This window comes from Bombina bombina, chromosome 1 (assembly GCF_027579735.1).
Source record: "Bombina bombina isolate aBomBom1 chromosome 1, aBomBom1.pri, whole genome shotgun sequence".
Taxonomy (NCBI): Eukaryota; Metazoa; Chordata; class Amphibia; order Anura; family Bombinatoridae; genus Bombina; species Bombina bombina.
In genome coordinates, this window is record NC_069499.1 from 1,145,983,417 (window position 1) to 1,146,006,802 (window position 23,386).

General features: G+C 41.7%; 1 protein-coding gene across 1 annotated transcript in view; it reads left to right on the top strand.

Moving 5' to 3' along the window:
• Window positions 1-23,386, top strand: part of TUBG1 (tubulin gamma 1) — a 108,494-nt gene that overhangs the window by 56,243 nt on the left and 28,865 nt on the right. Inside the window, exon 8 of the mRNA XM_053699350.1 lies at window positions 8,442-8,591. Within this exon, the coding sequence (XP_053555325.1) occupies window positions 8,442-8,591 (150 nt within the window). The remainder of the gene's footprint in view (window positions 1-8,441; window positions 8,592-23,386) is intronic.

Here is a 23,386-nt window from a genome sequence, read left to right on the forward strand (position 1 = left end):
CAGTCCACGGATCATCCATTACTTGTGGGATATTCTCCTTCCCAACAGGAAGTTGCAAGAGGATCACCCACAGCAGAGCTGCTATATAGCTCCTCCCCTCACTGCCATACCCAGTCATTCTCTTGCAACTCTCAACAAAGATGGACGTAGTAAGAGGAGAGTGGTGTATTATAGTTAGCTTTTTAACTTCAATCAAAAGTTTATTTTTAAATGGTACCGGAGTGTACTGTTTCATCTCAGGCAGCATTAGAAGAAGAATCTGCCTGTGATTTCTATGATCTTAGCAGAAGTAACTAAGATCCACTGCCGTTATCACATATTCTGAGGAGTGAGGTAACTTCAGAGGGGGAATGGCGTGCAGGTTTTCCTGCAATAAGGTATGTGCAGTTAATATATTTCTAGGGATGGAATTTGCTAGAAAAATGCTGCTGATACCGGATTAATGTAAGTTAAGCCTTAAATGCAGTGATAGCGACTTGTATCAGGCTTATTAACAGAGATACATACTCTTATAAAAGTGTAATATAAAACGTTTGCTGGCATGTTAATCGTTTTTATATATGTTTGGTGACAACTTATTGGGGCCTAGTTTTTTTCCACATGGCTGGCTTGATTTTTGCCTAGAAACAGTTTCCTGAAGCTTTCCACTGTTGCAATATGAGTGGGAAGGGCCTATTTTAGTGCTTTTCTGTGCAGCTAAAAATACTGACAGACATTCAGCTTCCCTCTGCATGATACAGGACATCTCTGGAGGGCTCAAAAGGCTTCAAAGTCGTGTTTGAGGAGGGTAACAATCACAGTAGACTGTGGCAGTTGTTGTGACTGTTTAAAAAATGTTTTTGTCATTTATTATTCTGTTTTTGTTATTAAGGGGTTAATCATCCATTTGCAAGTGGGTGCAATGCTCTGCTGACTTGTTAAATACATTGAAAAAATTTTGTTAGTGTAACTGCCTTTTTTCACTGTTATTTCAAATTTTGTCAAAATTTGTTTCTCTTAAAGGCACAGTAACATTTTTTTATATTGCTTGTTAACTTGCTTTAAAGTGTTTTCCAAACTTGCTAGTCTCATTGCTAGTCTGTACAAACATGTCTGAAACAGAGGATACTTGTTCATTATGTTTAAAAGCCATGGTGGAGCCCCATAGGAGAATGTGTACTAAATGTATTGATTTCACCTTAAACAGTAAAGATCAGTCTTTATCTATAAAAGAATTGTCACCAGAGGGGTCTGTCGAGGGGGAAGTTATGCCGACTAACTCTCCCCACGTGTCGGACCCTTCGCCTCCCGCTCAAGGGACACACGCTAATATGGCGCCAAGTACATAAGGGACGCCCATAGCGATTACTTTGCAGGACATGGCTGCAATCATGAATAATACCCTGTCAGAGGTATTATCCAGATTGCCTGAATTGAGAGGCAAGCGCGATAGCTCTGGGGTTAGACGAGATACAGAGCGCGTAGATGCTGTAAGAGCCATGTCTGATACTGCGTCACAATATGCAGAACCTGAGGACGGAGAGCTTCAGTCTGTGGGTGACGTCTCTGAATCGGGGAGACCTGATTCAGAGATTTCTAATTTTAAATGTAAGCTTGAGAACCTCCGTGTATTGCTTGGAGAGGTATTAGCTGCTCTGAATGACTGTGACACAATTGCAGTGCCAGAGAAATTGTGTAGGCTGGATAAATACTATGCAGTGCCGGTGAGTACTGATGTTTTTCCAATACCTAAAAGGCTTATAGAAATTATTAGTAAGGAGTGGGATAGGCCCGGTGTGCCCTTTTCCCCACCTCCTATATTTAGAAAAATGTTTCCAATAGATGGCACTACACGGGACTTATGGCAGACTGTCCCTAAGGTGGAGGGAGCAGTTTCTACTTTAGCAAAGCGTACCACTATCCCGGTTGAGGACAGTTGTGCTTTTTCAGATCCAATGGATAAAAAATTAGAGGGTTACCTTAAAGAAAATGTTTATTCAACAAGGTTTTATTTTACAGCCCCTTGCATGCATTGCGCCTGTCACTGCTGCGGCGGCATTCTGGTTTGAGGCCCTGGAAGAGGCCATCCATACAGCTCCATTGACTGAAATTGTTGACAAGCTTAGAACTCTTAAGCTAGCTAACTCATTTGTTTCTGATGCCATTGTTCATTTGACTAAACTAACAGCTAAGAATTCCGGATTCGCCATCCAGGCGCGTAGGGCGCTATGGCTCAAATCCTGGTCAGCTGATGTGACTTCAAAGTCTAAATTACTCAACATTCCTTTCAAGGGGCAGACCTTATTCGGGCCTGGTTTGAAAGAAATTATTGCTGACATTACTGGAGGTAAGGGTCATACCCTTCCTCAGGACAGGGCCAAATCAAAGGCCAAACAGTCTAATTTTCGTGCCTTTCGAAATTTCAAGACAGTTGCAGCATCAACTTCCTCTGCTTCAAAACAAGAGGGAACTTTTGCTCAATCCAAGCAGGCCTGGAAACCTAACCAGTCCTGGAACAAGGGCAAGCAGGCCAGAAAGCCTGCTGCTGCCTCTAAGACAGCATGAAGGAGCGGCCCCCTATCCGACAACGGATCTAGTAGGGGCAGACTCTCTCTTCGCCCAGGCGTGGGCAAGAGATGTTCAGGATCCCTGGGCGTTGGAGATCATATTTCAGGGATATCTTCTGGACTTCAAAGCTTCTCCTCCACAAGGGAGATTTCACCTTTCAAGATTATCTGCAAACCAGATAAAGAGGCATTCCTAAGCTGCGTACAAGATCTCCTTGTAATGGGAGTGATCCATCCAGTTCCGCGGACGGAACAAGGACAGGGGTTTTATTCAAATCCTGTTTGTGGTTCCCAAAAAAGAGGGAACCTTCAGACCAATTTTGGATTTAAAGATCCTAAACAAATTCCTCAGATTTCCGTCATTCAAGATGGAAACTATTCGAACCATTTTACCCATGATCCAAGAGGGTCAGTACATGATCACAGTGGACTTAAAGGATGCCTACCTTCACATTCCGATTCACAAGAATCATCATCAGTTCCTGAGGTTTGCCTTTCTAGACAGGCATTACCAATTTGTAGCTCTTCCATTCGGGTTGGCTACAGCCCCAAGAATTTTTACAAAGGTTCTGGGCTCACTTCTGGCGGTCCTAAGACCGCAAGACATAGCGGTGGCTCCTTACCTGGACGATATCCTGATACAGGCGTCAAGCTTTAAAATTGCCAAATCTCATACAGAGATAGTTCTGGCATTCCTGAGGTCGCATGGGTGGAAAGTGAACGAAGAAAAGAGTTCTCTATCTCCTCTCACAAGGGTTTCCTTCCTAGGGACTCTGATAAATTCTGTAGAAATTAAAATTTACCTGACGGAGTCCAGGTTATCAAAACTTCTAAATGCTTGCCGTGTTCTTCACTCCATTCCGCGCCCCACGGTGGCTTACTGCATGGAAGTAATCGGCTTAATGGTAGCGCGATGGACATAGTGCCATTCGCGTGCCTGCATCTCAGACCGCTGCAATTATGCATGCTCAGTCAGTGGAATGGGGATTACACAGATTTGTCCCCTCTACTAAATCTGGATGAGGAAACCAGAGATTCTCTTCTCTGGTGGTTATCTCGGGCCCATCTGTCTAAGGGTATGACCTTTCGCAGACCAGATTGGACAATTGTAACAAATGCCAGCCTTCTAGGTTGGGGTGCAGTCTGGAACTCCCTGAAGGCTCAGGGTTCATGGACTCAGGAGGAGAATCTCCTCCCAATAAATATTCTGGAGTTAAGAGCAATATTCAATGCTCTTCTGGCTTGGCCTCAGCTAGCAACACTGAGGTTCATCAGATTTCAGTCGGACAACATCACGACTGTGGCTTACATCAACCATCAAGGGGGAACCAGGAGTTCCCTAGCGATGTCAGAAGTCTCCAAGATAATTCGCTGGGCAGAGACTCACTCTTGCCACCTGTCAACGATCCATATCCCAGGTGTAGAGAACTGGGAGGCGGATTTTCTAAGTCGTCAGACTTTTCATCCGGGGGAATGGGAACTCCATCCGGAGGTGTTTGCTCAATTGGTTCTCCGTTGGGGCAAACCAGAATTGGATCTCATGGCATCTCGCCAGAACACCAAGCTTCCTTGTTACGGATCCAGGTCCAGGGACCCAGAAGCGGCACTGATAGATGCTCTAGCAGCGCCTTGGTTCTTCAACCTGGCTTATGTGTTTCCACCGTTTTCCTCTGCTCCCTCGTTTGATTGCCAAAATCAAACAGGAAAGAGCATCGGTGATATTGATAGCGCCTGCGTGGCCACGCAGGACCTGGTATGCAGACCTAGTGGACATGTCATCCTTTCAACCATGGACTCTGCCTCTGAGACAAGACCTTCTAATACAAGGTCCTTTCAATCATCCGAATCTACTTTCTCTGAGACTGACTGCATGGAGATTGAACGCTTGATCCTATCAAATAGTGGCTTCTACGAGTCAGTAATTGATACCTTAATACAGGCACGAAAGCCTGTCACCAGGAAAATTTACCACAAGATATGGCATAATTATCTTCATTGGTGTGAATCCAAGAATTACTCATGGAGTAGGGTTAGGACTCCTAGGATATTGTCCTTCCTCCAAGAGGGTTTGGACAAAGGATTATCAGCTAGTTCTTTAAAGGGACAGATTTCTGTTCTGTCTGTTCTTTTACACAAGCGTCTGGCAGAAGTTCCAGACGTTCAGGCATTTTGTCAGGCTTTAGTTAGAATTAAGCCTGTGTTTAAACCTGTTGCTCCTCCATGGAGCTTAAACTTGGTTCTTAAAGTTCTTCAAGGGGTTCCGTTTGAACCCCTTCATTTTATTGATATCAAACTTCTTTCATGGAAAGTTCTTTTTCTGATGGCTATTTCCTCGGCTCGAAGAGTCTGAGTTATCTGCCTTACATTGTGATTCTCCTTATCTGATCTTTCATTCAGATAAAGTTGTTCTGCGTACAAAACCTGGGTTTTTACCTAAGGTGGTTTCTAACAAGAATATCAATCAAGAGATTGTTGTTCCATCATTATGTCCTAATCCTTCTTCAAAGAAGGAACGTCTTTTGCATAATCTAGACGTAGTCCGTGCCTTGAGGTTTTACTTACAGGCTACTAAAGATTTTCGCCAAACATCTAACCTGTTTGTTGTTTACTCTGGACAGAGGAGAGGTCAGAAGGCCTCGGCAACCTCTCTTTCTTTTTGGCTTCGGAGTATAATCCGTTTAGCCTATGAGACTGCTGGACAGCAGCCTCCTGAAAGGATTACAGCTCATTCTACTAGAGCTGTGGCTTCCACCTGGGCCTTTAAAAATGAGGCCTCTGTTGAACAGATTTGCAAGGCTGCAACTTGGTCTTCCCTTCATACTTTTTCCAAATTTTACAAATTTGATACTTTTGCTTCTTCGGAGGCTGTTTTTGGGAGAGAGGTTCTACAGGCAGTGGTTTCTTCCGTTTACGTTCCTGCCTTGTCCCTCCCATCATTCGTGTACTTTAGCTTTGGTATTGGTATCCCACAAGTAATGGATGATACGTGGACTGGATACACTTAACAAGAGAAAACATAATTTATGCTTACCTGATAAATTTATTTCTCTTGTAGTGTATCCAGTCCACGGCCCGCCCTGTCCTTTTCAGGCAGGTCTAAATTTTAATTAAACTACAGTCACCACTGCACCCTATGGTTTCTCCTTTTCTCGGCTTGTTTCGGTCGAATGACTGGATATGGCAGTGAGGGGAGGAGCTATATAGCAGCTCTGCTGTGGGTGATCCTCTTGCAACTTCCTGTTGGGAAGGAGAATATCCCACAAGTAATGGATGATCTGTGGACTGGATACACTACAAGAGAAATAAATTTATCAGGTAAGCATAAATTATGTTTTTTAAACAACAAAAATTCTGGTGTTGACTGTCCCTTTATAACTTTCCCTAACTGTCCTTGGCTGAGGAGATAACATAACCTTACAGGCTTTCAAACTAGGGGAACCTTGTTTACAGCCATTGCTTTATGGAGGCTAAAACTTTACACATATCTTGGCCCTCCCTAGTAATACCAGTGAAAACCCCTCTCTGAGCAGTGTGGGGAAAAAAAAATAACCATCCCCTTATTAAACCCTTTAGGATGTTCCTTAAACCTTTCCTAGTTCTGTCCATCCTTCATGGTGGACAGGACTAGGAACCCTCTCTACTCTTGCCTTGCTGCAGGAGAATACATTTTTGCCTTTTGTTTGAGGGTCTCTACTGCAGCCCTTCATGTGGTTCCAGGTTTGCCAGTATAAAGGCTGTGGTCCTTGACTAGGTGTTAGTGGCCTGATCTCTGAGGTGTGCTTTTTGAATATGGCGAAACAAACCACTTCTTATACTGTACAGTATTGTTATACAAAATTCTGGTAAAGAATCCTTTTTTTTTTTTACAAAAAAGGAACCCTTTTTTTTGCAACAAAGAACTAATAGCTGACTGAGAGTTCTCCCTGATCTGGACTTAATAATCAATGTATAAAGCTTCTGTAGAGTTTATAGAGCCTCCTTTTTTTTTTTTTTTTTCTTTTTTGGCTTCTTGACTTGAATATCAGACTAAATTAATTAGTTACTATTATATAACCCCGGCCAAGATGACTAAATGGAATAAAAATGTTTTTAGTTCTTGTACTAAGTGTAATCTTTCAACTGTAAATTTAGAACATATGCTCTGTGACTACCCAAAAATGAAGAAGTTTTGGTTCGGGGTTAATTTCTTGGTGAACAAGATCCTTAAAGGGCCATGATACCCAAATGTTGAAACACTTGAAAGTGATGCATCCTAGCTGCAAAAAGCTGAAAATATCACCTGAGCATCCCTATGTAAAAAAGAAAGATATTTTACTTCAACATGTCTTAAGTATTCACACCATTTCACCCATTGTAAATGACTTAAAGCAGCAAATCCGTATGCTTTTTCCAGGACAGACAAGGGAGCGAGCTTCATGCACAACTCATCTTATTTCCCTATTCATTTTATGGATGTCTACTATTAAATCTCATGAGATCACAGTAAGAGTTCATGACCTCAGCACTGTTGATGCTGATTGGCTGCAGTACACTTCTTCATTTTTACCTGCAGCTGAGTATAACTTTTTACACAGGGCTTACTCTGCTGAGCTGAGGAAATTGTTAGGTAAAATATGTTCCTTTTTTACATAGAGATGCTCAGGTGATATATTCCAGCTTTTTACAGTTATACTGCATCAGTTTTAAGTGACTTATCATATGAGTATTATGTCCCATTTAAGTATGAAAATTATACTCCAAAGGAGCCATGTGTTTTTCCTTTATGGGAGCCCTGATAGAGAAATCAATGAGGTTTCTTAATACAGTGATAGTATGTGCCAGACAAATTTTATTTTTTCATTATGGAAATAATAGACTATTTCTGTACATGTACAATTACATGCCAGCGTTAAATTAGGCAGTGGTTAATTCTGTCCACTCCCCTCAGGTGGGGGTTTCTTAATGGTATGGTGGGACAAGATCAAGAAATTGCTTTTATTTGGTTGATAACTTCTAGTTTTCAGTAACGTTTAAACAATTAATCTAACACAAATGCAATAAATGTTATTGACAATGTCAAAAAATTAAACTTTCATGGTTCAGATAGAACATAGTTTTAGACAACTTGTGTACTTTCGTTCTCAGTTTGTGTTCAATCTTTATATGTACACTTTCTGAGGCATTGTGCAAGAATTCCATGTAGACATATGAGTCTGTAATTTGCTGATAGCTGTCACATGGTACAGGGGGCATGGTTATAGAAGCATATTTGAAAATCAGAGCAAGTGCTATAACGTTGTCTTTTTATTGTGCATTTGTGGATTATGAAATTATACAATATTTAATAGTTCTTTTAAAGCAAATCATCTATATATTGTCAGGCTAATCCTTTTTTGCTTTGGATTCATAATTCTATTTATGTATTAACTATTGTGTTGGAGACCATACCAAGGTAGGTAGCACACATGTGTCTGCAGAAGTTTTGCAAGAATGCTTTTAAAGCATGTCATGGCAGCATTGTTTGCACCATTGTTGAAAGCATTCTTGCAAAACTGATGCCAAATTTTGGTTCAGAGAAGTGCATGCTTTGATAATAGAAAGTAAATTGTAAAGTTTTTAAGGTAATACTATATCCTTGCATGCATTAAGTTTGAACTGTTTTTAGTAAAATTTTAAATCTCACAAGAGACCTAGCACTGGATTAGATGTATGGTAATGGTTTTACAAGTCTCCTACAATCTGGCCTTTTGTCCTAGTTTTAAATCTAAATCTGATTCATTTTGAGTTTTGAACTGACCATAGTTTTACAGTCGTCATACTCCTTTGCGTCCTGTGCTTTATGGTGCCTAACCACAAAATGTAAAAACTACACTGTCATTTTTGTAGCTGAGCTTGTGATCTCTGTGATCCCCACAGGTCTCTACCATAATGTCTGCAAGCACCACCACCCTGCGATACCCAGGCTACATGAACAACGATCTTATTGGGCTCATTGCCTCTCTCATTCCAACCCCAAGGCTGCACTTCCTAATGACTGGGTACACACCTCTGACTACAGATCAGTCGGTAAGAGATATGGATTCTTAAATACTGAGTTGTCCTTTTCTCTGGCACCAGACATTTTATTAGTTTTAGAAAGTCTTACTCTTTATTACATTTGGCACACAAGATTGTTTTTAATCCTCAGTAGTTTATGTGGAGGATAGATGTAAGAAAACCACTTGCTAATTTAGTTTTTTTATATATTATCAGTAGCATGCACTCACTCATATATGTTTCATACGTCGCCCGGGTGACTCCTCAAAATTATTAATAGAACATCAGGCAAAAGGAGGGCACTCACGGGTCTTTACATCATCAAGAGTTTATCTTTATTTCATAAATCACATCAAAAATAGGTCCTTTTTTGATGTGATTTATGAAATAAAGAAACTCTTAATGTAAAGACCTGTGAGTTCCCTCCTTTCTGCCTGATGTTCTATTAAAAATAAATATATATATGTGTGTGTGTGTGATATATTGTGCATATATATAGTGTGTACTATTAACCTACTATTACTTTCTGTAGAGCTAGCCAAATTACATGCACATTGCACACATAGGATGTGCTTATCTACCTGTTTTAGAGATGTCTGATTATTCTTCCTAGCAGATTTATTTTCAAAATAGTTATATTAAGGACCATAATAGCTTGCTTGTTTGTTTTTTAAAATCTTAATATGTAATATTTCTTCCTTGCATTCAAAAAGGATATGCCAAAGAGAAGCAGGTCTAAAAGCCTTATGGATTATAAGAGGGTACTTCTGTGTGTCTCTGCAATTTCCATCTGTTTATACTTTTAGTCTTTGTAGAGGTTTTCTTAAACTTTTTCCATCTTTCAACATTCTGAATTGTGGTGTGTTACAAATAATCTTGATATCAGTTAAAAAAGAAAAGTGCTTTTTGTCTTGGGTATATAAATTGATGTAAACCCTTAAAATTTACTTTTTTTTTTTTGTATAGAATAGTGTGATTAATTAACACTGATTTATTATGATTTTAGAAATAAAGCAAATATTAACCAAAATAGAAAAGTGCTGTTGGGTTTGATCAAATTGTTGATGGTTTTTCTATGTGACGTCTGAGTCACTTCATTTTGAATTTTGGCTACATCAGAGCTCCACACAAGGGAATTTCTGTTCAGTGCAAAGCTAGATTGTAAAGTAATGCCAGGCTGTTTTATAAGTTTAGTCAGTACATAAAAGCAAACAATGGTTAACCATATACTGCAAACATTAAAAAAAAAAAATCAAGCTCAAGGGTAATATGGTAGCACTTTTTTTTTGAATTTTTTTTTTATTTATTTACATTAAAGGGACAGTATACTGTAAAATTGTTTTACCTTAATGTGTTTACAATTGCTTTTTTTTTTACCAACTGCAGAGTAAAAAAATGTATGAACATTAGCTTTTTAAGGATATGTGTATATTAAAGCTCTAATTTTGTGTTTTGAAGCCACAACCTAATAAAATGGGTTGAGCTTGTAGGTATAATCAGATCTCATTACTTTATCACATTGTGTTCATATACCTGCTTCTTTATCTTATATCTGTCCATAAATCAATCACCAATAATTGGAGAGAACAATGCAAAATTAACATTGTATTACCTTATTTCTGCTATATCCCACTGGGAGTATAATTTCTTCTGCTGGCTGTGTTTACAAAGCTTATCAATAGCTTGGACCTGCGGCCACAAACTTTCAGCATAGGTGGGGATACCACATGCTAAATCAACTATTTCAAATGACAATATAAGGGTAAAGGAGCTACTTGTAAACAATTTAATACACTCCAGCAGATAAAGTGGATCATTGGGAACAAATTAAAGGGGAGAAAATGTTTGAGTAAACTGTCCCTTTAAGGAAAAAAAACTAAATATGCAGACAGATAATGGCTTTTGATAAAAGCACATTTGCAAAGTGTTTCAGTCCTAAACGGAATATGTTTATATATAGCCTTCTGTTGTGTATAAAACAAATGTATGCCTGTCGGTGAACCAGAACCCTGTTTTTTGTTTATTTTTGTAACCAGCTGCTCTATCGTATGACCCTAGATGTTGCCACATGACCTAAGGTGTCGGCACCCTTGATTATGTTTTAATGTGAAGCCCTTCAAATTGTTTGGCCCACACAAATAAGTGATTCTTTAAGAGTTTGCTCATTGCCACTTTAAAGCTGTTGAAGCTAGTGGTCTTAATTGGGCATGAACAGTAGCTCATTTGTGGATACACCACTGCTTATTGGTGGACAAACATATACTTTCTAATGACACGATGAGTCCACGGATCATCTAATTACTATTGGGAATATCACTCCTGCCCAGTAAAGCTGTTAAATATCAGCTCCCTTCCCTCCCACCCCAGTCATTCTCTTTGCCTATGTTAGAGCGAGGAAGTGGTAAAGTTAGGTGTTAGTAAAAGATTCTTCAAGCAAGATTTTATTTTTTTAAAGCGGTGCAAGATTGTACTGCTTGTTCTGGGGTGTTGCCGTAGTCCATATCAGTCTCTTCAGTAGAGCAGTGGTGGCTTTAGAGCAATGGGAACTTGTGGGACATAATTCTCACTGCACCTCCCGTGTAGTGTATGCTGCCCTAACTATGAAAGCCTGAGTAAGATCACTCAGTCTTTTCTCTTTCCTCAGGTCCATGGAAGGGAGAGGACCTCTCAAACCTAGTGAGCTGCCTGGCAGATCTTTGAGGGTAAGCGCTGCTTTATTTTTTCAGTAAAGGAGAAAAATATGGGCACTTTATTTATTCATTTATTGGGACACAGTTTCCTCTCTAAATTTGGGGGACTAATTCCATAAGGCAGTTTGTTTAATGCAGGCACTGTGGCTATTACGGGGCTGAGGAGTTGAGGGCTAATACGTGTGTGAATTCACTTCTCCCGGCAGTTTTCCTCTGAGACTGTTTACCGACCGGGAGGTGTTTAAGGCTTATTCTCTGTGTGGTGTTCTCTGCTCCCGGCGGTTTGTCAGACATTTTTACCGACCGGGAGATTACTGTTTAAGACTCCTACGATGGGCGGGACTTAGCTGAGGTGGCAGTTGCGCGGCTTTTTTTTTTTTTTTTTTTTTTTTTTTCACGCTGGTCTTCCGGATCTGTACCTACGCAGTAGCTTGTGAAAGAGCCCACTCCGGACTCTGGTTTTTACTGAAAATAAATAGAAAATGACGAGTCCGGATTATTATCTAATTAAGGGGTTCCTCCAGTGCAGCAGGGCAGGTTGGCACCTCAGCTGAGCTGAGGTGTAGAGGTCATCTGGGGAATTTTTTTGTATTGTTGGTATACCTTGCTGTAAAAGTAAAAAAAAGTAACGTTTTGAAATTTAAAGAGACCGTAACGTTTTTTTCTGCTTTAATTTTTAATTAAAGAATTTCAAGGTTTTTTGATTTCATAATTTGATCATTGTGCGTCAGAATGGACCAAGAGGTCCTGCAAAATGTCACTTGTTCATTATGTTTTGATGCCAATGTGGAACCAACATTTTCTAAGACTGATGCTGTTCAGGAGTCTAATGATAATGTTCAGTTTATGCTGCAGCTTTCTCCTCAAGCGTCCCAACTTTTACCGCCCACATGCAGTGCCCTGCGCTTCCTCCTTAACTCCTTCTGGAGTTATGCTGCAAGGCATCGCTTCCCTCTTGTCCTCTACAGTTTCTGATGCGTTGTCTGCTTTTCCCTTGTTGCAGGCAAAATGCAAGAGGAAAGATAAACATTCAGTAGAGGTTACTGATTCAGTTGTTGCTATTTCCAATGCCCACTCACAGAAGCCGGAGGAGGATACTTTGGTAGCATCTGAGGGTGAAATTTCAGATTCTGACAGTGTAATTACTCCTGCTGATACTGAGGTTGTATGTTACTCAAGGAGGTTTTAGCTACATTGGATGACAGCGACACCATGGTCGTAGTTAATACTTAGAAATCCAGTAAGCTAAACCAATATTTTGATGTACCTTCCTTGGTGGAGGTTTTTCCTGTACCAGATAGAGCTACTGAGATAATTGCTAAGGAATGGGAGAGACCGGGTATCCCTTTTTCTCCATCCCCTATATTTAAAAAGATGTTTCCCATAGCGGACTCTATCAAGGAGGCTTGGCAAACAGTACCCAAGGTGGAAGGAGCTATTTCCACTCTGGCCAAGAGAACTACTATCCCCATAGAATATAGTTGTGCCTTTAAAGATCCTATGGACAAAAAATTTAGAGGAGTTACTCAAGAAGGATGTATATACACCAAGGTTTGCAATGGCAACCTGCAGTATGCATTGCAGCCGTCACTAGTGCGGCGGCATATTGGTTTGATGCGCTGTCTGATGCTATTAGGACAGACAAATCCCCTTGATGAGATCCAGGATAGGATAAAAGCCCTTAAGTTGGCTAATTCCTTTTATTACTGGTGCTTTCCTACAGGTTATCAAGCTGGGAGCAAAGATTTCAGGTTTTGCTGTACTAGCCCGCAGAGCTTTATGGTTAAAACCTTGGTCTGCGGATGTGTCATCTAATTCTAAACTTTTAGCAATTCCTTACAAGGAAAAGACCTTGTTTGTAACGGGTTTGACAGAAATGATCTTTGATGTTACGGGAGGAAAGGGTCGTCTCCCTCAGGATAGGAGAAACAAAACAAAAGGGACGTCTGAGTAATTTTCGTTCCTTTCGAAATTTCAAGGGAAATTCTTCCGCTTCCTCTTCCAAGCAAGAACAGTCTAAACCTTCCTGGAGATCCAATCAGTCTTGGAACAAGGGAAAACAATTCAAAAAGCCTGCTATTGAAAAGACATCATGAAGGGCCTGCCTCCGATCCGGACCGGATCTTGTGGGGGGCAGGCTTTCCTTCGCTCAGGCTTGGGTTTGAGATGTTCAGGATCCCTGGGCAGTGGACCTAGTGTCCCAGGGATACAAACTAGAGTTCAAGAATTTTCCTCCCAGAGGCAGGTTTCTGCTTTCAAGATTATCTGTAGACCAGACAAAAAGAGAGGCGTTCTTACACTGTACGGGACCCCTCCAACCTGGGAGTGATAGTGCCTGTTCCGATGCAGGAACAGGGTCTGGGGTTTTATTCCAATCTGTTTGTGGTTCCCAAAAAGGAGGGAACCTTCAGACCAACTTTAGATCTTAAGAGTCTAAACAAATTTCTCAGAGTACCGTCCTTCAAGATGGAAACTATTGGTTCCATTCTTCCTTTGGTCCAAGAGGGTCAATTTATGACAACGGTGGATTTAAAGGACGTGTACCTGCATGTACCCATTCACAGGGATCATCACAAGTTTCTAAGGTTTGCAAACGCTTCCAATTCGTGGCTCTTCCTTTCGGCCTTGCCTCAGCTCCCAGAATTTTCTCAAATGTTCTGGGGTCCCTGTTGGGGGCGGGGCTCCGATTTACGGGGCATTGCAGTGGCGCCCTATCTGGACAACATCCTGGTCCAGACACCATCCTTTCAACAAGCAAGGTCCCACACGGAAATATTATCTTTCCTGCGATCTCACGGATGGAAGGTAAATTTGAAAAAGAGCTCCTTAGTTCCAAATACAAGGGTAACTTTCTTGGGAACCATAATAGATTCCCTATCAATGAAGATTCTTCTGACAGAGATCAAGAAAACAAAGATTTTCGATTCTTGCCTGGCGCTTCAGTCCGCTCCTTTGCCATCATTGGCTCAGTGCATGGAGGTAATCTGGCTGATGGTGGCGGCAATGGACATCATCCCGTTCTCTCGTTTCCACCTCAGACCTCTGCAGTTAAACATGCTCAGTCAATGGAATTGAGATTTTGCGGATTTGTCTCCATGAATACAGCTGGAGCAGGAGACAAGGGATTCTCTTCTTTGGTGGTTGTCTCAGGATCATCTCTCCCAGGGAACCTGCTTTCGCAGACCCTCCTGGGTGATTGTGACAACAGACACCAGCCTTCTAGGATGGGGGGCAGTCTGGGGCTCTCTAAAGGCTCAGGGAACTTGGACTCAGTCAGAGTCTTTTCTGCCCATAAACATTCTGGAGCTGAGAGCAATCTTCAATGCTCTTCTGGCCTGGCCCCAGTTAGCCTCGGACAACGTAACTTCAGTGGCTTCCATCAATCATCAGGGAGGAACGGGGAGTTCCTTAGCCATGACAGAGGTAGCCAAGATAATTCGGTGGGCGGAGACCCACAATTGCTTTCTGTCGGCAATCCACATCCCAGGGGTGGACAACTGGGAGACGGACTTCCTGAGCAGACAGACCTTTCACACAGGGGAGTGGGAACTCCATCTGGAAGCGTTTTCCAGCATGATTCTCAAATAGGGTCAGACGGAATTGGATCTCATGGCATCTCGGCAGAATGCCAAGCTTCCGAGGTACGGATCGAGGTCAAGGGACCCTCAGGCGGTACTGATAGACGCCCTGGCGGTACCTTGAAATTTCAGTCTTGCATACCTATTCCTCTGTTCGCTCTTCCTTCCTCGGGTCACACAAGATATGGCATTAATATCTATATTGGTGTGAATCCAAGGGCTACGCTTGGAGTAGAGTTAGGATTCCTTGAATTCTGTCATTCATCTCCAAGAGGGTTTGGAGAAAGGATTATCGGCAAGTTCCCTAAAGGGTCAAATATCTGCCTGGTCTATTTTGTTATACAAACGTCGTCTGGCAGACGTTCCAGACGTGCAGTCGTTTTGTCAGGCCTTTGTCAGGATCATGCCTGTTTTCAAACAGGCCTGGAGTCTTAATTTAGTTCTTAAAGTGACATTAAACCCATTTTTTTTCTTTCATGATTCAGATAACGAATGCCATTTTAAACAACTTTCTAATTTACTTATGTTATCTAATTTGCTTCATTTTCTTGATATTCTGTGCTGAAAAGCATATCTAGATAGGCTAAGTAGCTTCTGATTGGTGGCTGCACATATTTGCCTCGTGATTGGCTCACCCATGTGCATTGCTATTTATTTAACAAAGGGTATCTAAAGAATGAAGCAAATTCGACAATAGAAGTAAATTGGAATGCTGTTTAAAATTGTATTCTCTGTCTGAATCATGACATATTTTTTTGGGGGGTTTAATGTTCCTTTAAGGTTCTTCAAGGGGCTCCGTTTGAGCCTATGCATTCCTTAGATATTAAGTTGTTATCTTGGAAAGTTTTTTTGTTTCTTGTTGCTATTTCATCTGCTCGTAGAGTGTCAGAGCTCTCGGCATTACAGTATGAGTCACGTTACCTTTATTTTTCTTTCGAATAAGGTAGTTTTACATACAAAGTTAGGGTTTCTCCCTAAAGTAGTTTCTGACCGGAACATTAATCAGGAGATTGTTGTTCCTTCATTGTGTCCTATTCCTCCTTCTCAGAAGGAATGGCTTTTGCACAATTTAGACGTGGTACGTGCTCTAAAATTTTACTTACAGGCGACTAAGGATTTTCGTCAGTCTTCTGCTTTGTTTGTGGTTTTCTCAGGAAAACGTAAGGGACAGAAAGCTACGGCTACTTCTCTTTCTTTTTGGCTGAAGAGTTTCATACGTTTTGCCTATGAAACTGCTGGACAGCATCTTCCAGAGAGTTCGGTTCATTCCACGAGGGCTGTTTCTTCCTCATGGGCATTCAAGGATAAAGTTTCTGTGGAACAGATTTGCAAGGCTGCAACTTGGTCCTCTCTTCACACTTTTTTTCAAAATTCTACAAATTTGACACTTTTGCCTCGGCTGAGGCCGCTTTTGGGAGAAAGGTTCTTCAAGCTGTGGTGCCTTCCATTTAGGTTCCCTGTCTTGTCCCTCCCTTATCATCTGTGTAATCTAGCTTGGGTATTGATTCCCAATAGTAATTAGATGATCCGTGGACTCATCCTGTCATTAGAAAGAAAAGAAAATTTATGCTTACCTGATAAATTTTATTTCTTTCTTGACACGATGAGTCCACGGCCCGCCCTGTTCTTAAGACAGGTTGTTGGTATGTTATAAACTTCAGACACCTCTGCGCCTTGTTACTTCCTTTCTCTCCTTTACTTCGGTCGAATGACTGGGGTGGGAGGGAAGGGAGGTGATATTGAACAGCTTTGCTGTGGTGCTCTTTGCCGCCTCCTGCTGGGCAGGAGTGATATTCCCAATAGTAATTAGATGATCCGTGGACTCATCGTGTCAGAATTTATGCTTACCTGATAAATGTATTTCTTTTTTTAAAGGCCAGTGGTAAGCATAATGTAAATGCAGGTAAATATAAGGAAAGACTTAATTAAAAAAAAAAAAAATTAAGGACACAGCTTGTTTGATCAATTGTTCAGTGATAGAATAATTCTATCATTGGTCATTAAAGGGACACTAAACGTAATTTTTTTTTCTTTAATGGTTCAGATAGAGCATGCAATTTTAAGCAACTTTCTAATTTACTCCTATTTTTTTTTTTTCTCTTGCTATCTTTATTTAAAAAGCAGGAATGTGATGCATAGGAGCCGGCCCATTTTTGATTGAGAACCTGGGTTATGCTTGCTTATTGGTGGGTAAATGTCAGCCTCTAATAAGCAAGCGCTATCCATGGTGCTGAACCTAAAATGGGCTGGCTGCTAAGATTTACATTCATCATTTTCAAATAAAGATAGCAAGAGAGAGAAGAAAAATTGATAATAGGAGTAAATTTTAAAGTTGCATGCTCTATCTGAATCATGAGAGAATTTTTTACATATTCAAATTTTAAAAATGAATTTCACAAAGTATTTTCTATTTTTACATTTGTGCAGTTGTCTTAATAGTTTGGATATATGCACAGGGACAGCCATAGTGTACTGTCTGATGGGTACCTACTGATCAAACGCTTTTTTAGGCATGTGCATTATTTCACAAAAAGGCTTGCAATAACAAGTTTGCTACAATAATAATCACACAAGTGATGCGCCATAAAGTGTATCCTGAATAAGTGGAAGGAATTAAAAAAAAAAGTGTTGTGTATCCTGCTCACATGTTCCCAACCCATGGTAGAACTCTAAGGCAACAGCTGATAACTCAAAGGCTGAGAAACAAGTTGTCTGAGTTGCTACAATTGTATAAATTTAAATACCTATACCTTACTTTACAGTTCAACCTCCATGGATTTTGAAACGGTGCTGTAATCATTGTGAGATTGCAAGAAAAGTGACTGGCACCATTTTGTTATGCTTAGTTCACTCTGTTTACAGCATTACAGTGCAATTTGTGTCTCAGTGCTATAGTCTGGCAAATTGTACTACAGTGATTGTCACTATTTTACAGGTACAGTATTTATTGAATACTGTGCTGGGCTTGTGTTAAACTAAACGTAGCACTATTGCACCCCTAAAGAACACTGGCAAAAGAACAAGCGCTGAGGAAACCCGCTCAAGCCACAGACCTTGGGGGTGCTTGTACACAATAGCCCAAATGGCAATATGGAGTATTATAGCAGGTGATGAGCAACGGCAAATAACAAGCCAAAGCAGTGACTATCAGTTAATGACAGGCACTAGGACTCCCCAATACGTGGCACTTTTAGACGTTCTATAAATGACTCAGCTTACCAGCCTGAAGACCTGCTACACAGCGATCATCCGGTTACCCAGCGAGCCACAGCCTTGTCCACATGCCTGTGGGGCACCCCTAATATATGTTCAAACATGTCTTCAAGTCATTAAACACACTGGCAAGTGAGAAGAAAGCTAAAACTGCCTTGTTTCGCTTTAAGGCGGTTTTCACTTTACAGCGGGGCTCCGGTCCCTCACCCGCTGTATGAACGGGGTATACCTGTATACAGGTTATTTTGGATTAAATATTTTCTTTTCTAAGAGGTGTGCGTAACATCACTGGTCTTGCGACAGGCAACACGTGAGTAGAATACATTTTGGCACAAGAGCATGTCTGGGCAGCAGCCATGAGAGGATGCAAAATCAATAGGGCAAATAACGGAACATCTGTAGCGTAAAATAGCATATCTAGTTTCAGCTTTGTTAGATGCATCAAAAGAATATGATCTTTGCTTGCTTGATGACTCGTGCACTCTGGTCTGTACCATCTGAGGCCTTAGGTGCGACCTTACTCTAAGTCCTCGGCAGACATAGGTCTAATATTCAAGGTAGCATTTTATGAGAGACAAATAGGCAGAGGGCATTTATCACCAATACTAGAATTTATTTTTATTTCATTAAAATAATCAAAACATTTTAGTAAAATTAGAACCCTGAATAGTTTTGCTAAATGTAAGTTTAGTCTTCTAATTCTGTCTGCACATGCTCATTTTTAGTTTTTTCTTCAACACAGTGTTGCTTAGTGCATCTACAGATTGCATATATATCGGGTATAGGGCATTGCTGCGCACAGCTAAGCTGCTTGCAATAAAAAAAAGCAACAGCCTGAATGAGGAGGCAGTGTTAAAAGGTGGCTAGTAGTGATGTCGCGAACCTAAAATTTTAAGTTGGCGAACGCAAACTTCCGCAAATGTTCGCAAACCGCCATAGACTTCAATAGGCAGGCGAATTTTAAAACCCACAGGGACTATTTCTGGCCACAATAGTGATGGAAAAGTTGTTTCAAGGGGACTAACACCTGGACTGTGGCATGCCGGAGGGGGATCCATGGCAAAACTCCCATGGAAAATTACATAGTTGATGCAGAGCCAGGTGATTTATGCCCTTTATGGATTAAAACCAAACATTCCTAAATTGTTTGGAATAACGTGCTTTAAAACATCAGGTATGATGTATCGATCAGGTAGTGTAAGGGTTACGCCCGCTTCACAGTGACAGACCAAACTCCCCGTTTAACGCACCGCAAACAGTCCATTTGCATAACCGCAAACTCCCCATTTGCACAAGGTTGGACCTGAGCTCTGCAATGACGGCATTCTGGTGGTGGCAACAGCATGCGTTGATTGGCGTGCTGTCTGGCTGACCCCGGGTGCCGATGTATGCTGTCTAACTGTGCCACTAGCTCCTTGCGACGACCTCTCCCTCCTTCCAACTCGTCTCCTCCTTTCTGTCTCCCCATCTGAACTTTCCCCCTCTTCTTCTTCTCTTCTAGCGGGCACCCACGTGACATCCACGGACGCATAGTCATCATCAACCGCTTCACTTGTATCTGACAACTCAACAAAGGAAGCAGCAGCGGGTACAACATCATCATCCTCACACCGTACGTCCATGTGTGTAATGCTGCCTGACTGAGACATATCCCTGTTATCTACATCCTCTGGCAATAATGGTTGTGCATCACTCATTTCTTCCAACTGATGTGTAAATAACTCCTCTGACAGATCAAGTGAAGCGGCTGTGGTGCTAGTGTTGGTGGTGGCGGCAGGCGGGCGAGTGGTAACTTGCGAGGTGCCCGAAGCTAAGCTGGAGGAGGATGGTGCGTCAAGGTTCTGAGCGGAAGCTGTAGAAGATTGGGTGTCATGTGTTAGCCAGTCAACTATGTCCTCAGAACTTTTTGAGTTCAGGGTACGTGGCCTCTGAACACTGGGTATTATTCTAGGGCCAAAGGGAATCACAGCACCACGACGGCCCCTGCGGGGTGGCCTGCCTCTGCCTGTCATATTTTTTTTCGATTAGTGGTACTATGCACTGGGCATCGATGGCCGCATTCGTTGGTGGGTGGGAGCTGAAGTGGGAGGCGGGTGGGCGGCCATCGATGCGCTCCTTGTCAGAGAGGGGCGGGATCCCCACGGGTGCGTGCACGGGGATGGAGCGGGTGGGAACCGCTACACTACAGAAAGATTTTATAAGTGGGAGAAAGGGGTGCAAAATATTTAGTACTTGGAAATCTAAGTGATCTGGGAGCGGGTGGGGGATTGGTCTTGGGGGGGGGGGAGCTACACTACAGAAAAATGAAATAAAAATAAAAATTATTTGCAAACTGGGTACTGGCAGACAGCTGCCAGTACCCAATATGGCCCCCAATAAGGCAGAGGAGGAGGGTTAGGAAGCTGTTTTTTTGGGGGGGGGGGGGGATCAGGGAGGTTGGGGGCTAAGGAGGGGGTCCTACACAACAGCATATGTAAATATGCTAAAAATATACATATATAAAAAAAAAAGATACCTTTTTTATTTCTCTTGTTAAGTGTATCCAGTCCACGGATCATCCATTACTTGTGGGATATTCTCCTTCCCAACAGGAAGTTGCAAGAGGATCACCCACAGCAGAGCTGCTATATAGCTCCTCCCCTAACTGCCATACCCAGTCATTCTTTTGCAACTCTCAACAAAGATGGACGTAGTAAGAGGAGAGTGGTGTATTATAGTTGGCTTTTTAACTTCAATCAAAAGTTTATTTTTAAATGGTACCGGAGTGTACTGTTTTATCAAAGGCAGCATTGGAAGAAGAATCTGCCTGTGATTTCTATGATCTTAGCAGAAGTAACTAAGATCCATTGCCGTTCTCACATATTCTGAGGAGTGAGGTAACTTCAGAGAGGGAATGGCGTGCAGGTTTTCCTGCAATAAGGTATGTGCAGTAAACTTATTTCTAGGGATGGAACTTGCTAGAAAAATGCTGCTGATACCGGATTAATGTAAGTTAAGCCTAAATGCAGTGATTTAATAGCGACTGGTATCAGGCTTATTAACAAAGATACATACTCTTATAAAAGTGTAATATAAAACGTTTGCTGGCATGTTTAATCGTTTTTATATATGCTTTGGTGATAAAACTTATTGGGGCCTAGTTTTTTCCACATGGCTGGCTTTATTTTTGCTAGAAACAGTTTTCCTGAGGCTTTCCACTGTTATAGTATAAAAGTTACAGTTGGTGCAGTTAAAATTACAAACTGTGACAGTCAGCTTCCCTCAGCAGTCCCCTGCATGCTATAGGACATGTCTGATGGGCTCAAAAGGCTTCAAACGTAGGAGCTGTGGCAGTTATGACTGTTTAAAAAAAATATTTTTCGTTTTGTTAATCTGTTTTTTGTATTAAGGGGTTAATCATCCATTTGCAAGTGGGTGCAATGCTCTGCTAACTTGTTACATACACTGTAAAAACTTCGTTAGTGTAACTGCCTTTTTTCACTGTGATTTCAAATTTTGCCAAAATTTGTTTCTCTTAAAGGCACAGTAATGTTTTTTTATATTGCTTGTTAACTTTGTTTAAAGTGTTTTCCAAGCTTGCTAGTCTCATTGCTAGTCTGTACAAACATGTCTGACACAGAGGAAACTACTTGTTCATTATGTTTAAAAGCCATTGTGGAGCCCCATAGGAGAATGTGTACTAAATGTATTGATTTCACCTTAAACAGTAAAGATCAGTCTTTATCTATAAAAGATTTGTCACCAGAGGGGTCTGTCGAGGGGGAAGTTATGCCGACTAACTCTCCCCACGTGTCGGACCCTTCGCCTCCCGCTCAAGGGACGCACGCTAATATGGCGCCAAGTACATCAGGAATGCCCATAGCGATTACTTTGCAGGACATGGCTGCAATCATGAATAATACCCTGTCACAGGTATTAGCCAGATTGCCTGAATTGAGAGGCAAGCGCGATAGCTCTGGGGTTAGACGAGATACAGAGCGCGTAGATGCTGTAAGAGCCATGTCTGATACTGCGTCACAATATGCAGAACCTGAGGACGGAGAGCTTCAGTCTGTGGGTGACGTCTCTGAATCGGGGAGACCTGATTCAGAGATTTCTAATTTTAAATTTTAAGCTTGAGAATCTCCGTGTGTTTCTTGGGGAGGTATTAGCTGCTCTGAATGACTGTGACACATTTGCAGTGCCAGAGAAATTGTGTAGGCTGGATAAGTACTATGCAGTGCCGGTGAGTACTGATGTTTTTCCAATACCTAAAAGGCTTACAGAAATTATTAGTAAGGAGTGGGATAGACCCGGTGTGCCTTTTTCCCCACCTCCTATATTTAGAAAAGTGTTTCCAATAGATGCCACTACACGGGACTTATGGCAGACAGTCCCTAAGGTGGAGGGAGCAGTTTCTACTTTAGCAAAGCGTACCACTATCCCGGTTGAGGACAGTTGTGCTTTTTCAGATCCAATGGATAAATTAGAGGGTTACCTTAAGAAAATGTTTATTCAACAAGGTTTTATTTTACAGCCCCTTGCATGCATTGCGCCTGTCAGTGCTGCGGCGGCGTTCTGGTTTGAGGCCCTGGAAGAGGCCATCCATACAGCTCCATTGACTGAAATTATTTACAAGCTTAGAACACTTAAGCTAGCTAACTCATTTGTTTCTGATGCCATTGTTCATTTGACTAAACTAACGGCTAAGAATTCCGGATTCGCCATCCAGGCACGTAGGGCGCTATGGCTTAAATCCTGGTAGGCTGATGTGACTTCAAAGTCTAAATTACTTAACATTCCTTTCAAGGGGCAGACCTTATTCGGGCCTGGTTTGAAAGAAATTATTGCTGACATTACTGGAGGTAAGGGTCATACCCTTCCTCAGGACAGGGCCAAATCAAGGGCCAAACAGTCTAATTTCCGTGCCTTTCGAAATTTCAAGGCAGGTGCAGGATCAGCTCCCTCTACTTCAAAACAAGAGGGAACTTTTCCACAATCTAAGCAGGCCTGGAAACCTACCCAGTCCTGGAACAAGGGCAAGCAGGCCAGAAAGCCTGCTGCTGCCTCCAAGACAGCATGAAGGAGCGGCCCCCTATCCGACAACGGATCTAGTAGGGGGCAGACTCTCTTCGCCCAGGCGTGGGCAAGAGATGTTCAGGATCCCTGGGCGTTGGAGATCATATCTCAGGGATATCTTCTGGACTTCAAAGCTTCTCCCCCACAAGGGAGATTTCACCTTTCAAGATTATCTGCAAACCAGATAAAGAAAGAGGCATTCCTAAGGTGCGTGCAAGACCTCCTTGTAATGGGAGTGATCTATCCAGTTCCGCCGACGGAACAAGGACGGGGGTTTTATTCAAAT